Source organism: Lynx rufus, unplaced genomic scaffold (assembly GCF_022079265.1).
Source record: "Lynx rufus isolate CCGP_SWC_20201006 ecotype Redwood Valley unplaced genomic scaffold, mLynRuf1.p SCAF_5, whole genome shotgun sequence".
Lineage (NCBI taxonomy): Eukaryota > Metazoa > Chordata > Mammalia > Carnivora > Felidae > Lynx > Lynx rufus.
This window is the reverse complement of record NW_025814867.1, coordinates 153,777,133-153,789,282: the sequence shown is the minus strand read 5'-3', so window position 1 is coordinate 153,789,282 and position 12,150 is coordinate 153,777,133. Positions and strand designations below refer to the sequence as shown.

At 41.5% G+C, this 12,150-nt stretch overlaps 1 protein-coding gene across 1 annotated transcript in view; it reads left to right on the top strand.

Annotated features, from left to right (window-relative positions):
- DSCAM (DS cell adhesion molecule) overlaps nt 1-12,150 on the top strand; it is a 628,479-nt gene that overhangs the window by 337,479 nt on the left and 278,850 nt on the right. The window contains exons 7-8 of the mRNA XM_047100488.1: nt 2,253-2,549; nt 3,382-3,657. Coding sequence (XP_046956444.1) covers nt 2,253-2,549; nt 3,382-3,657 — 573 coding nt within the window. The remainder of the gene's footprint in view (nt 1-2,252; nt 2,550-3,381; nt 3,658-12,150) is intronic.

Here is a 12,150-nt window from a genome sequence, read left to right as displayed (position 1 = left end):
CATGATACCCTTGCCAAAAAATGCACAACCTGCATCTAATCATGACAAAACAGAAAAAACCTGGTGTGAACAACTGGCTATGGAGTAATTCTTCAAAATGTTAAAGCCAAAAAATACAGAAGAGACCAAAGAATGATCCAGATTGAAGGATGCATGCTAAGGAAGCATGACAGATAAATGGGATGTGTGGTACTGGTTGGGCTGGGAGAGAGAGCTGGGAGGGACATTGTTGGTCGGCAGACAGACTTGCCATATGGACTGTGTGTTAGGTGATAGAACACTTCCAAAGTTTCATTTCTTAATTTCGCTGCCTGTCCTATGGTAATAGTAGAATGTTTGCAGGATAGAGAACCCACACTCTAGGATTATATGGATTTGAAGTTCAAGAAGAGGCAAACAAAGTCACATTGAAAGAAATCAGGACAGTGATTCCCTCTGGTGAGAGGGGATTGGTTGAAAGGAACCCTGGGCAAGTTGTGGGGTCCTGAAACGCTTTATGTTGCAGTCATTTGGGTGGTTACACAGTGTACATATTTAACAAAACATTCTGCTTGTACACTTAAGATCTGTACGTGTCACTCTATGTAAACTATATCTACAAAAAAAAGGTGTAACTGAAGAAAACAGTTACAAAACAGATTTTTAAAAAAGACACGTTTTCAGTGCATAGTGTAAAAATCAGTGCAAAGAAATATACAGCTCTGCACATTCAAAAAAAAAGTTGAATTGTAAGATTAAATAAAATAACATTCCTCAGCATCGACAGCCGATTACGTACAAAGAATAACAATCATGGTGACGTCTCACTTCTCCGTAAATAAAGGCAGAGCATGCTGAAGCAGAGTGTGTGGTGTTTTAAGGGTAAAAACACAGGTTCTTTACTTTAATATTATGAAGCCCTTTTTTTCATCTTTGATACTAAAGCAAGATGCTTGCGACTCAAGAACACTGCAATACTCCACTGTGGTTGCATGTGGGGAAAAAACATACTCAAGGGCCTTCTCCAGTCACCCAGGAGTTGGAATGAAATTGACATTCAGGAATTTGCAAGAGGAAAGACGGTAGAGGGCTCAGCAAAGCACCCCCATCAGGAGAACCCTACATGGCTGGTCCCTCTGGCCACAGAAATAGGCTTCCAGGTTTCCAGGGAGGAGGAGTGGGTGGGGCGGGGAGGGGGGGGAGGGCAGAAAGAGAAACTCTTCAGGGGTACTTGTAAGTGTTAACAGTTATCTTTCTGTGAATGGAATTGTGAGCTAGCTTCAGGTGTGTTTCCTCCATTTGTTTGCTTTCCGATTTGTCAGCAGTGAATGTGTGTGTGTGTGTGTGTGTGTGTGTGTGTGTGTGTGTGTGTAAATATATATATATACATATATGTGAATATGTATGCATATATATGCATGCATTTATGATTGCTACCATACAGTATGAGGGAAATGGTTCATATATATGATGGAAAGACAATGGAGTATGAAAAGTTTGTCTTTGTTGAAAATATTGGAAATTCCTGTGGAAAACTCCCTACGACCTAGATCTTACTTTGCCTGGGACAGTCTGAGGCTGTGCCTGCCTCCCTGGCATAATTACTTCTGGTATCTGTTTTGTTCTCAAAACGGTCCCATGTTGGATGATAAATTTGTACAGCCACCAACTTAAGACACTTACAGAGATATTTCTTACACACTGGAAGACTCAAAGTTTATTTGGCTTTGATCCCACTCTCAGAGTTTCCATGACATTTACATGGACTTCCCACTTATCATTAAAACTATAAAGGATGATTTTTTATGAGAAAATAAATAAGGTGAACCTATCCGTCTGTCAGTCTTTCCTTTACTCCTCTGAACAAGTCCCTGGGGCATAAGCCCTAATTATCTCAGAAGTGGAAGGCTAAAGTGACCATTTGGAGGGGTGGGTTTCCTCTGTGTTTATAACATGTAATAGGGACCTAACAGTTCTAGATTGTGGACTTCTTGGGAGCTGACGTTGTGTAACGTGAGCATCTGGGTTGCATGATTGTTCTTAGGACAATCAGCAAATGTATAGAAGTAATTTATTAAAGGTTGCTAACACTGTTGGCCTATTTTGAAAATGAAATCTTGCTCTGCTTGGAATTTAGCTCTAGCCATAAAACCAGACTTGCCTGTAGTGTTCAATGACCAGCATGTCTATCTCCTAACCATTACACAAATGTACTTGGAGGTCGTTTAATTATTTGTATGTGCCACTTCCTTCCATCCTTTGTCTTCCTGCAGACGGAACTCCCAAAATTATTTCTGCCTTTAGTGAAAAAGTGGTGAGTCCAGCAGAACCAGTCTCCCTCATGTGCAACGTCAAGGGAACTCCGTTGCCCACCATCACGTGGACTCTGGACGACGACCCGATCCTCAAGGGTGGCAGTCACCGCATCAGCCAGATGATCACGTCGGAGGGAAACGTGGTCAGCTACCTGAACATCTCCAGCTCTCAGGTCCGGGATGGGGGAGTCTACCGCTGCACTGCCAACAATTCGGCGGGAGTCGTCCTGTACCAGGCTCGAATAAACGTAAGAGGTGCTTGTCAAATCAGCTCCTCAAAAAAAACAAAAAACAAAAAACAAAAAACAAAAAAAAAAAACAACAAAAAACCCAAAAAACAAAAAAAAACACATCTAACTCACTGTAGTGGAGAAGAAGGTTTCTGCATGCCCTGAGCTGAGTCTCGGAATGCCGAAAACAGATTCGCCGTTGCTTCCCATTTCCTACCCTCTCCTTTCGGCTCCAGAATGGCCCAGATTGGGTTCATGTGGGAAGTGGCATTTTGTTCTTTTCAGTCAGCTTGTTCTCTTTGTTACTCTTCGATTTGTCCACTTGATCTTTTCTTTCCCGGTTTATGCTCTGCACACTCTTTTCCTTCCTCCTCCTCTTCTGTTCTTCCACATTCATGGTAAAGCTCCATGTACCTGGTATTTTAACTTACATTCATAGTGCACCATGGCATAACCTCCATCTTGATAAACCTACGTCATAGAGTTTGAAAATTGAATTGCTCCTGGTGTTTTCACAAAAAACAGCATGATTGTTCAGGGCGGACTAATTACTTTTTGTTGAAGAAATTGCCTCTTCTCTTGTAATTCAAGACGTTTTCATAGAAGTAGTTGATACTTAGAGTATTTAACACTCCTTCGATCCATTTGAAAGTAATGAAACTAAAAGGAAAAAGAAGGACGGCTCAGTAGAAGAATCCAAATGCAGAGAAGATCGTGTAATAGAAAAGTTGAAAAAGATATTTTTCACATGAAAATAATCTACGTTGGTTTTCTTTTACTCAAGGAAAAGTGTACCCGTTTCCACACATGAGATGTACCCTTAAATTATTTTCAAGAGTTCCTTTGTGTCTCTCTAGGGCCTGCAAGCATTCGGCCAATGAAAAATATCACAGCCATCGCAGGACGGGACACGTACATCCACTGCCGTGTGATTGGCTATCCGTATTACTCCATCAAATGGTACAAGAACTCTAATCTGCTTCCTTTCAACCACCGCCAAGTGGCATTTGAGAACAACGGCACTCTAAAACTCTCAGATGTGCAAAAGGAAGTGGATGAGGGAGAGTACACGTGCAACGTGCTGGTTCAACCGCAGCTCTCCACCAGCCAGAGTGTCCACGTGACGGTCAAAGGTAAGGCTGCTCTCCCTGTCCCCACACGTCTTGCCCTTACTCAGCTCTTTCGCCAGAGGGCCGATGAAGAGCAGGGGGGATCTTAGAAGCTGCATGTTTACAGTAGGACAGTTCCAAAGACAGGAAGGATAGAGCACCATGATTTTCTTTTCATGTGGAATTTTTGGTTTGGTTTTCCAGAGGACGTGTGTTGTCAGTATTACCACAAGAAGAGAGAGAGAGAGAGAGAGATCATTGGCTTCGTTACCTAGTTGTCCGACAGATCGTTTTAAAACACATACAGATCTTCCTCCACTTACGATGGGGTTACGTCCCAATAAACTCATTGTAAGTTGAAAATGTAGTAAGCCAAAAATGTATTCAACATATCTCACTACCAAACCTCGTAGCTTAGCCTAGCCTACCTGAAACATGCTCAGAACAGTAACATTCGTCTGCGGTTGGGCAAAAATCATGCAATGCAAATCTGACTTTATAATAAAATGTTGGCTGTATCCTGTAATGTACTGAATACGGTACAGAGAGCGAAGAACAGAAAGGTTGTGTGGGTGAAGTATGGTTGTCCGTTTGGGTTGTTTACCCCTGTGACTGCTGGCTGACTGGGAGTCGTCTAGCATCAACGTGAGGGTATCTACTGCATAGCACCAGCTCTGGGTGGCGGGGGGGGGGGGGGAGGGGAAAGTAGGTTCAAAATTCAAAGTACAGTTTCTACTGGATGCACTCGTCTTCTACACCATCGTGAAGTGGAAAAATCATAAGTTGAACCATCCTAAGTTGAGAACCATCTGAATCTTTGTTTTCCTAAAAAATCCTGAAAGCACGTTCTTGCAGAATCCTACCAGAAGAGGTTTTCTGTAACAGATCAAGACTTCAAACAGACTTCTCATGTTGAATAGATGATCAGGTCAAAACAACAACATAGGAATTATATGATTAATGAGCTCCACAGAAAAATTCCTTGATTTTTAAATGATTCTTTACATCTTGGTTCACCAGGATGAGCTTTGGGGGATGAACAAAGTTTTCCACGGCCTTCCCCAACCTTTTTCCCCTATAAACCTTGTTAGTTTACCTTTCCAGGACACCTATAAATACACATACACACACATACACACACACGCACACACACACGCACGCACACACACACACACAGATGTGCATGCACACATATAATCTATGTAATATATCATATATGTTATATAATATGTAGCATATATGAGGTATAATTTCACATTAATAATTTTGAATCTTTTAAAAATAGCCACATATCTTAAGACTTTTCTCAGATCATTAGAATTTCTTGGTAAACCAGACTGTGATAGCTGCATAAAACTTCATTTTGTAGTTGAATTTATTTCTTCAACTGCCATTCCTGAAACATCCGCTTGATGCTGGGCTCTACTCCAGGCATTGAGGGAAACAGTGATGAAGAAGGTAGACAAGTTTCTTCCCCTGTCAAACTCTCTTTCCAATCACGAGAGACAAACAGTAAACAAACAAAACAAGCAAATAAACCAGAAAGTATAATACAATGTAGAGAATTAAAACATGTCAGTATCTTAAATATTAGCTGCATTGGAGAATTAGAAGCTAGATCAATGAATGTTTGGTGCTTTTCTGTCTTAAAATTCATTTTCTATCTGAATGAATGTCTTACCCACACATTGTTTTGTAACATAGTAAGTTGATCATTTGGAAATTATTGGTTTGCTGAGTTAGGTAGATCTTTGAAACATTGACACAATTTATAATGTCAGAATATCACCATGGTTTCATCAGAAAAGTATTTCAGTATTGGGAAGCTGTCGAGTTCATAGTGACAGATACAAGTCTTACAAAAGTCTATTCTTTTGCTTGAAAGTTTCAATTTCATTGTTTGCAGCAAATACAGTCAGTTGTGATCATAGGAGTGACAGGCTTATTTCTTTTTTTTTCTAGGAAAATGTCTGCTAGTTACCCAAGCCTGTATAGCTATAGCTTTTAGGCAGCCAGTCTCTGTGGACACAATGGAATTCCATGAAAAGAGTGGCTAGTTGAGCTTGTAACTCAGACAAGTGCACAAGTACTTTGCTTCTAGACAACCTTCCTGCTCAGCAGACAGATGAAGTGCTTTGTGCATTTTCCCCATTTTGTTACACAGAGCATAGAACTCTGGAAATGTCATGGGCTTATTATTTTTATGGCTCCATAAAGTGTCCTTAGGAACTGCTTTTGACAAAAATTGGGACTGTGTGGTGGTAAACAACACAGTGACAGCTAGTACATTTTGGTGTCACTGCCATGATTTGTGTGAAGGCCCCAGCAGTCTTACCCACCGTTACTTTTGTGTATCTATGCAAATGTCACCCCAATGAGAAAGGTGAATAATACCTTAGTGCTACAGTGAAAATGATTATCTTTTTGCCATCTCCCTAAAATGTTCTCAGGGATTCCCAGAGGTCTTCAGATTACATTTGGAAAATATCTTGGTGCTAAATATTTCTTTCTTTCTTTTCTTTCTTTCTCTTTCTTTCTTTCTTTCTTTCTTTCTTTCTTTCTTTCTTTCTTTCTTTTCTTTTCTTTCTTTCTTTCTTTCTAAATTAGCTGCCACCAGAATATAAGCTTCTTTTTTAATTTATTTATTTAAATTCAAGTTAGTTAACATACAGTGTAGTGTTGGTTTCAGGAGTGGTACCCAGTGTTTATCACTTACACATAACACCCAGTGCATCAGCAGTCAAAAAGAATGAAATCTTGCTATTTGCAACAATGTGGATAGAACTAGGGTGTATTAGGCCGAGGGAAATAGGTCAGGCAGGAAAAGACAAATATCATATTATTTCATTCATATTTGGAATTTAGGAAACACAACACATGATCATAGGGAAGGAAGGAAAGGAAAAATAAGATAGAGAACCTAGAGAAGGAAGCAAACCATAGGAGACTCTTAAATAAATATTTCATTTATTTCTAATATTTAACCATTTTGAATGATGTGTCAAATGCCCTTCTCTATGCATTGGCCTTTATCTACTTGTAAGATGATTTATTTCAGGAAAATTTGCCAGGAGTGTGACCGTTAGATAAATGGATACAGATATTTTAATGTCAGGTTTTTAGGAGACATAAATTCAAACAAAGACCATTTGAATTATTCACTTATATTCTTAAAATGTTCTCGACCAGCAGAAATCAATGTATTAATCTTTATCCTTTTAATTTTATGTGACAGAAACTGACTCAAACTGGCTTATACCCAAAAGGAGAATTTATTGGCTCTTAATAACCAAAGTATCGATCATTTTAGGAAACAAATCAGATAGTTTTGGTTTCAAGAATTTCTTTTCTTCTAAGGATATATTATGTAGAATAATCATTTTCAGGTTCTTGGCGAGGATTGTCAAATGAAAGAAGGAACATATTATTTTGTGCAATATTTCATTATAGTTGCCTGGTGAGAAATAGCTGTCAGTGGGTGGGGAAGTTGAAGGGATTTGGGATCTGCCCTGCTACAGGGAGGTTGGGGAAGGCTTCTCTGAGAAACTGACATCTGATCAAGGACACGGCGGTGGGCAAGATAGCCAAACATATACCCGGGACAAAGAGCATTCTAGGCAGAGGGAACACAAATAGTCAGGGGTGGGCCTGGCAACCTAGAGAACTAGTAGAGAGGCAATATGGCAGGAACAAAGTGGACACAGGGTAGAGGTATGGTCAGAATTAGCAGGGTCCTCTCATGTAGGACCAGGGCTGGGCTCAAAGCGTTTGAGTTTATCCTTTGAGTGAGATGGAGGGGTGATCAGAGATGTCAGATTAAACAGAGATGTCACCTGGCCTGGGTTGTAAAAGGGTATGCCTGACTTCTATTGCTGAGAAAAGGCTGAAGCCCAGAAGGGACAGAGAGGGGGTGAGGAGAAGACAGATTCTGGATATATTTTGAAGGTCTCCTCCATGGGATTCCCTGATGGATCGGATGTAGGTGTAAGAGGATAAAATCTGGGCCTGAGCGATGGAAAGACTAGTGCTTCTGTCAGTTGAGCCAAGAGAAGATGCGGTGAAGCAATTTAAGGGAAGAAATCAGGAGTCTAATTTTGGATGTACTGAGCTTGAAACATTAAGTGGATCCACTAAATAGACAGTTGGATAGATAAGAGTGGAATTTAGGACAGTGGAATCTTACGCAGTAGATTTGGAGACGTCGGTGAATAAATAATGCGTAAGACACGGGCCTACATGTGACCATCAGGAGACTGTGTACCTCACTGCAGATTTTCACTCATATAGACAGATTTATCAATCCCTTAGTTAGACTCACAGTAAAACCTGTTCACCAAATATCTGAAGCTAAAGTCTGATGGAAATTCGTACAAGAACTGTTTGAAATTTAAATCCGTATCTTTAAATTTCCTCAATGAGGACAGATCAGTGTATCAACCATGATCCTATCGATTGCAAAGCATAGGAGCTCAAATCAGACTGGTTTAATAGCAACTACTACAGTGTATTGGGGAGGTAGGGGTGGAGGTCAAGGTTGTATTGAACTAAACTTTGGGAGGGACAGAGAGAACGTAGGCCTTGGGGGAGGCCTGGTCTAGACTTTTAATTACCATCTGAAGCTTCTGATTCTTTGGTGTTTCCCTCTACACATCGGCTTCGTTCCCTCTGAGTAGCCCTTCCATTCGGCAAGAAAACTGGCCCTGAGTGTCCCTGGGCTCACATGCCCTTTCCCCAATGGTTCCACATAGGAAACTTGTAGGGAGGGATTCTGGCTCCCTCCCAGGAATAGGCCACCACCCATTCCTGGACCAGTCACTGTGAGCAGACCTATGGGGTGCCTGGACAGGCTGCCCACTTACCCCCATACCTCCACACCAGGAAGAAGGTTGCACTTATCTAAAGAAAGAGGGACATGAAAGCAACAGACATTGCAAGCTGTCTCAAGATAGTGAATTAAAACATGAACGGAGCTGATCATGACTTCTGAATGTGTATTCACTTTACTTAGTAAAATGTGCTCGGTAAACAAAGGCCCCCAAGCAGGTCAACACCTCAGAAAATAAGTTCTGTCCAATAGCTAAGAACTCTCCCTAAAGGAAACCAGCCCCAGGGTCCAGAAGAATAATGTTAGGCAGCAAACGCCAAGTAAAGACCATTGATAGAAAGCATGGGGGAAGGGGCCAGGTGGAAGGAAGACGTCAGGTGCTGCAGGAAGTCAGACGGACGAGGGAACGAAGAAAGCAGAAAACCCTCTAGATGCGGGATGACGTTGAAACCAAGCAGGTCTTGATGAAACCTACAATAGACAAATGAACAAAGCAGACGACGTCCCCGGCAGTCTCTGATGGTAGCCTTCTGGATGGCAGGTTACATCTCCATGGAGCCCACCATATGAGACTATCACACACTAACAAACATTTGATGGGAAAAACCTTAACAGTGGGTTTGCCAAGAAGCCTGGACTACTGAACTTGCTCAAAGAGGTGTTGAGTTGGTGTTCATTGGATGTATATAGCTTTTCGCGCAGATGTCTTGGCAGAGGAGAGAGTATAGACTTTTGGTTAGTCGTTGCTTCAAAGCATGTTTTAAGAGGAGCATCTTGTGAACTAAATACAGTCGTCGGCTATCAGTACTCTAGCACATCCCCTTTACTTTTATTTAATTTCATCTCTTCTGTGTTGACAGATCAAACTGTAGACACCAAAGGAGGAAATTGCAGGCTGGGTGTACAAGGATAAGCCGGCGTATGTCTGTGTGGGACTTCCCAGATGAAAAATAATACATTCTGGGTTTCTATGTATCACCTGACATCCCCTTTCATTTTTTTATTCATTGGTCACAGTTACCTGCATTGCACTGCAGCGCAAATATTTAGAGTAATTCAGTTTAAGACACTACCTGCATTTCTTGCTTCAGATGACTTCTAACTTTCAATATATAGTAGTAATTATACACCATGAGCAATTTTAGCCTTTCCTCAGATGTTATTAGAAAGGTTGTAACCGAATTGACTTCTGAACATTTACATTTGGATTTTAAAATGTTTTGAAATGAAATATGTAAATTAAGTCACACTCCAGTGGCCGGGATTGTGGTCTATCAATGCTTTTAAAAAATTAATAACCTTTACTGATTTCAATTAAGATAAAGGTTATGATAAGGGAAGAGATAAGAAATCAACTGAATGATAGGAAAAGACAGATTTTTTTTGATTTGTGAATCAGGATTGAAAGACAGTCTTTTCTTATTTTATTTATATAAATAACAGCTCGATTACCTTTCTGGTTAGACTGCACAGTGAATATTTTATTCGGATAATTTCAGAAGAGCAAGTGTGATCCCTCACACGTCGGCTTCTTTGGAAAGTGGGCACACTCATTGCTGTCAATAATGCCACAAACTTGGGGGGGCCACACCATTTCTGTCTTGTTTCCAGGAGGTTCTTTTTTTTTTAAACACTGAAAGCATTGTGTGTGGGGGAGGGGGGTGCGTGTCTGTGTGCGTTTATTTCAACAACATTTGGAAGCAATATTATTTTCCAGCCATGTCCTTTTTGCTAATAGTCTTGGCCCTTTGCTTATTCTGTAGCATTGACTTACAACTTTGAAAAAAAAAACAAACTTCAAAGATCGATTTAAACACCACGTTAACTATTGATAATACCTAAAACGTAAGCAGTTCTGAATTATATTAACCAACTAGAAGCACCATTGTGCTGCTTTCGAGCATGTAGGGAGAAATGAAAGTCAAAATCCCTTCACTTCATTTCAATTTAACAAGCAGGGTTATATTTAACACATTTCAAAGCTTTTTCTTCCTCATTTTAGGTGCCACATTGAACTTGAACAGTGCCTAATTGAGTGTTTTAATTGCTAGGGACCAGCACTGCCAGGAAAGTTAATTGGCTGCTGCATAAAAATGTCACCTTCTATTTATATTTATATAAAACTTTATAGTTTACAAACACTCTCATATGTGTAACCTTAATTAATGCTCACAGTGACTCTGTAATGTACATAAAGCATGAGCAGAGAAGCGGAATTAAGAGCGTGCGGGAGGCTTGCTCAAAGCTGTCCAGTAATGTGTTTGGGATTCAAATACACGTCTTTGGATTCCAGTGCAGCCCTGTAGTGGGCCTTAGAAAAGCAATCGGCATTGCAGTGGGAGGCCATGGTGGAGGGGAAGGAAATCAAGGCAATGAACCCAAGAAGAAAGCTCCTTGAAAAGTTAAGAAAGAAGATTATTTAACAATTCGGAAGCGCGTGAGGTTATTGAGGGCTTAATTTAAGAGAGAGAATGAGAACTAGTTACATTGATGAGAAGTAAAAGGACGAATGGATTTGGAAAGTGAGGGTGGGTAAGGACCCGAGGCGACTCCAGAAGTCCTCGCCTGGGTGACCGAGAGGCTGAGACAGGGAGCCTACGGTAGTCATGGCTTGGGAAGGGCTTTTGGAGAGTGAGGTTTGGTTGACAGCCTCTGGACCGCCATTCTGGATTCGGACCACAGGGACTTTGGAACATGGGTTTGGAGGGCTCCAATGAGTAGAGAGCGACAGTCAACACTGTAAGAGGTCAAGAGTGACTGAGGAACATCAGGCTTTCACAATGCTTTTTCATGAGTTTTTATTTTTTTTATTTTTTTTTATTTTTTTTTTTATTTTTTTTTTATTTTTTATTTTTTTTATATATATGAAATTTATTGACAAATTGGTTGTAGCAACGTGGATGGAACTGGAGAGTGTTATGCTAAGTGAAATAAGCCATACAGAGAAAGACAGATATCATGAGTTTTTAAAAATCAGTGTTGGCCAATAATGAGATGAGATGATGATGCTCGAAACACAACAAGAGCGATCACGGACGTTAGCTCCCCCTTAGCTCATTTCACCGTGATCGTGGTGGCACTTTCCCATCCTAACGGAAGACACGCCTTTCTCGTGCCCTGCTTCAAACTGAGGGAAGAATTAGGCGCCGTTGGCAGTGTTTCCGGCCTGACAGTGAGACCTTTTGCATTCTGCTCCCTGACAGGGACAAGGCTCTGCACCAGTTGACGCGTTCTGCCCCCGGCACAGCTCTTTGTCCTCCCGTGCACCTGCTCTGTGGCCACGGCGATCTGGCTAGTGCTGCTGTGGGTGCAGCTGGGGAGGTGGAGGCTGAATTAAAAATGGGGCTCGGCTCCCATCTCTGAGCGAGCAGTCAGGAGTCTGCCTGCCGATGACATCATTCTTTGGGGGCTCCTGACAGCTGATGCCGTTTGGCCCCTTGGGCCCCGGGAGAGGCACGGCTCTGTGCGCGGCACCATGGGCAGGGCCATCCACTCCGGACATTTGCCCCTCTGCTGTTCCAACGAGGCTCGGGACCCACCTCTGTCAGGGATGACGTTCTTCTCTCTTTATCAGCTCCGCTTGCTGCTGGGGTCATCGTCAGTATTATTTGGGGGGAAACGCGGCGTTTCCAGGCTAGTTTTCTCTTCCAGGTGCCTCATTAAAGTTGAGCGGCGTTGAATGTAGGGTCCTA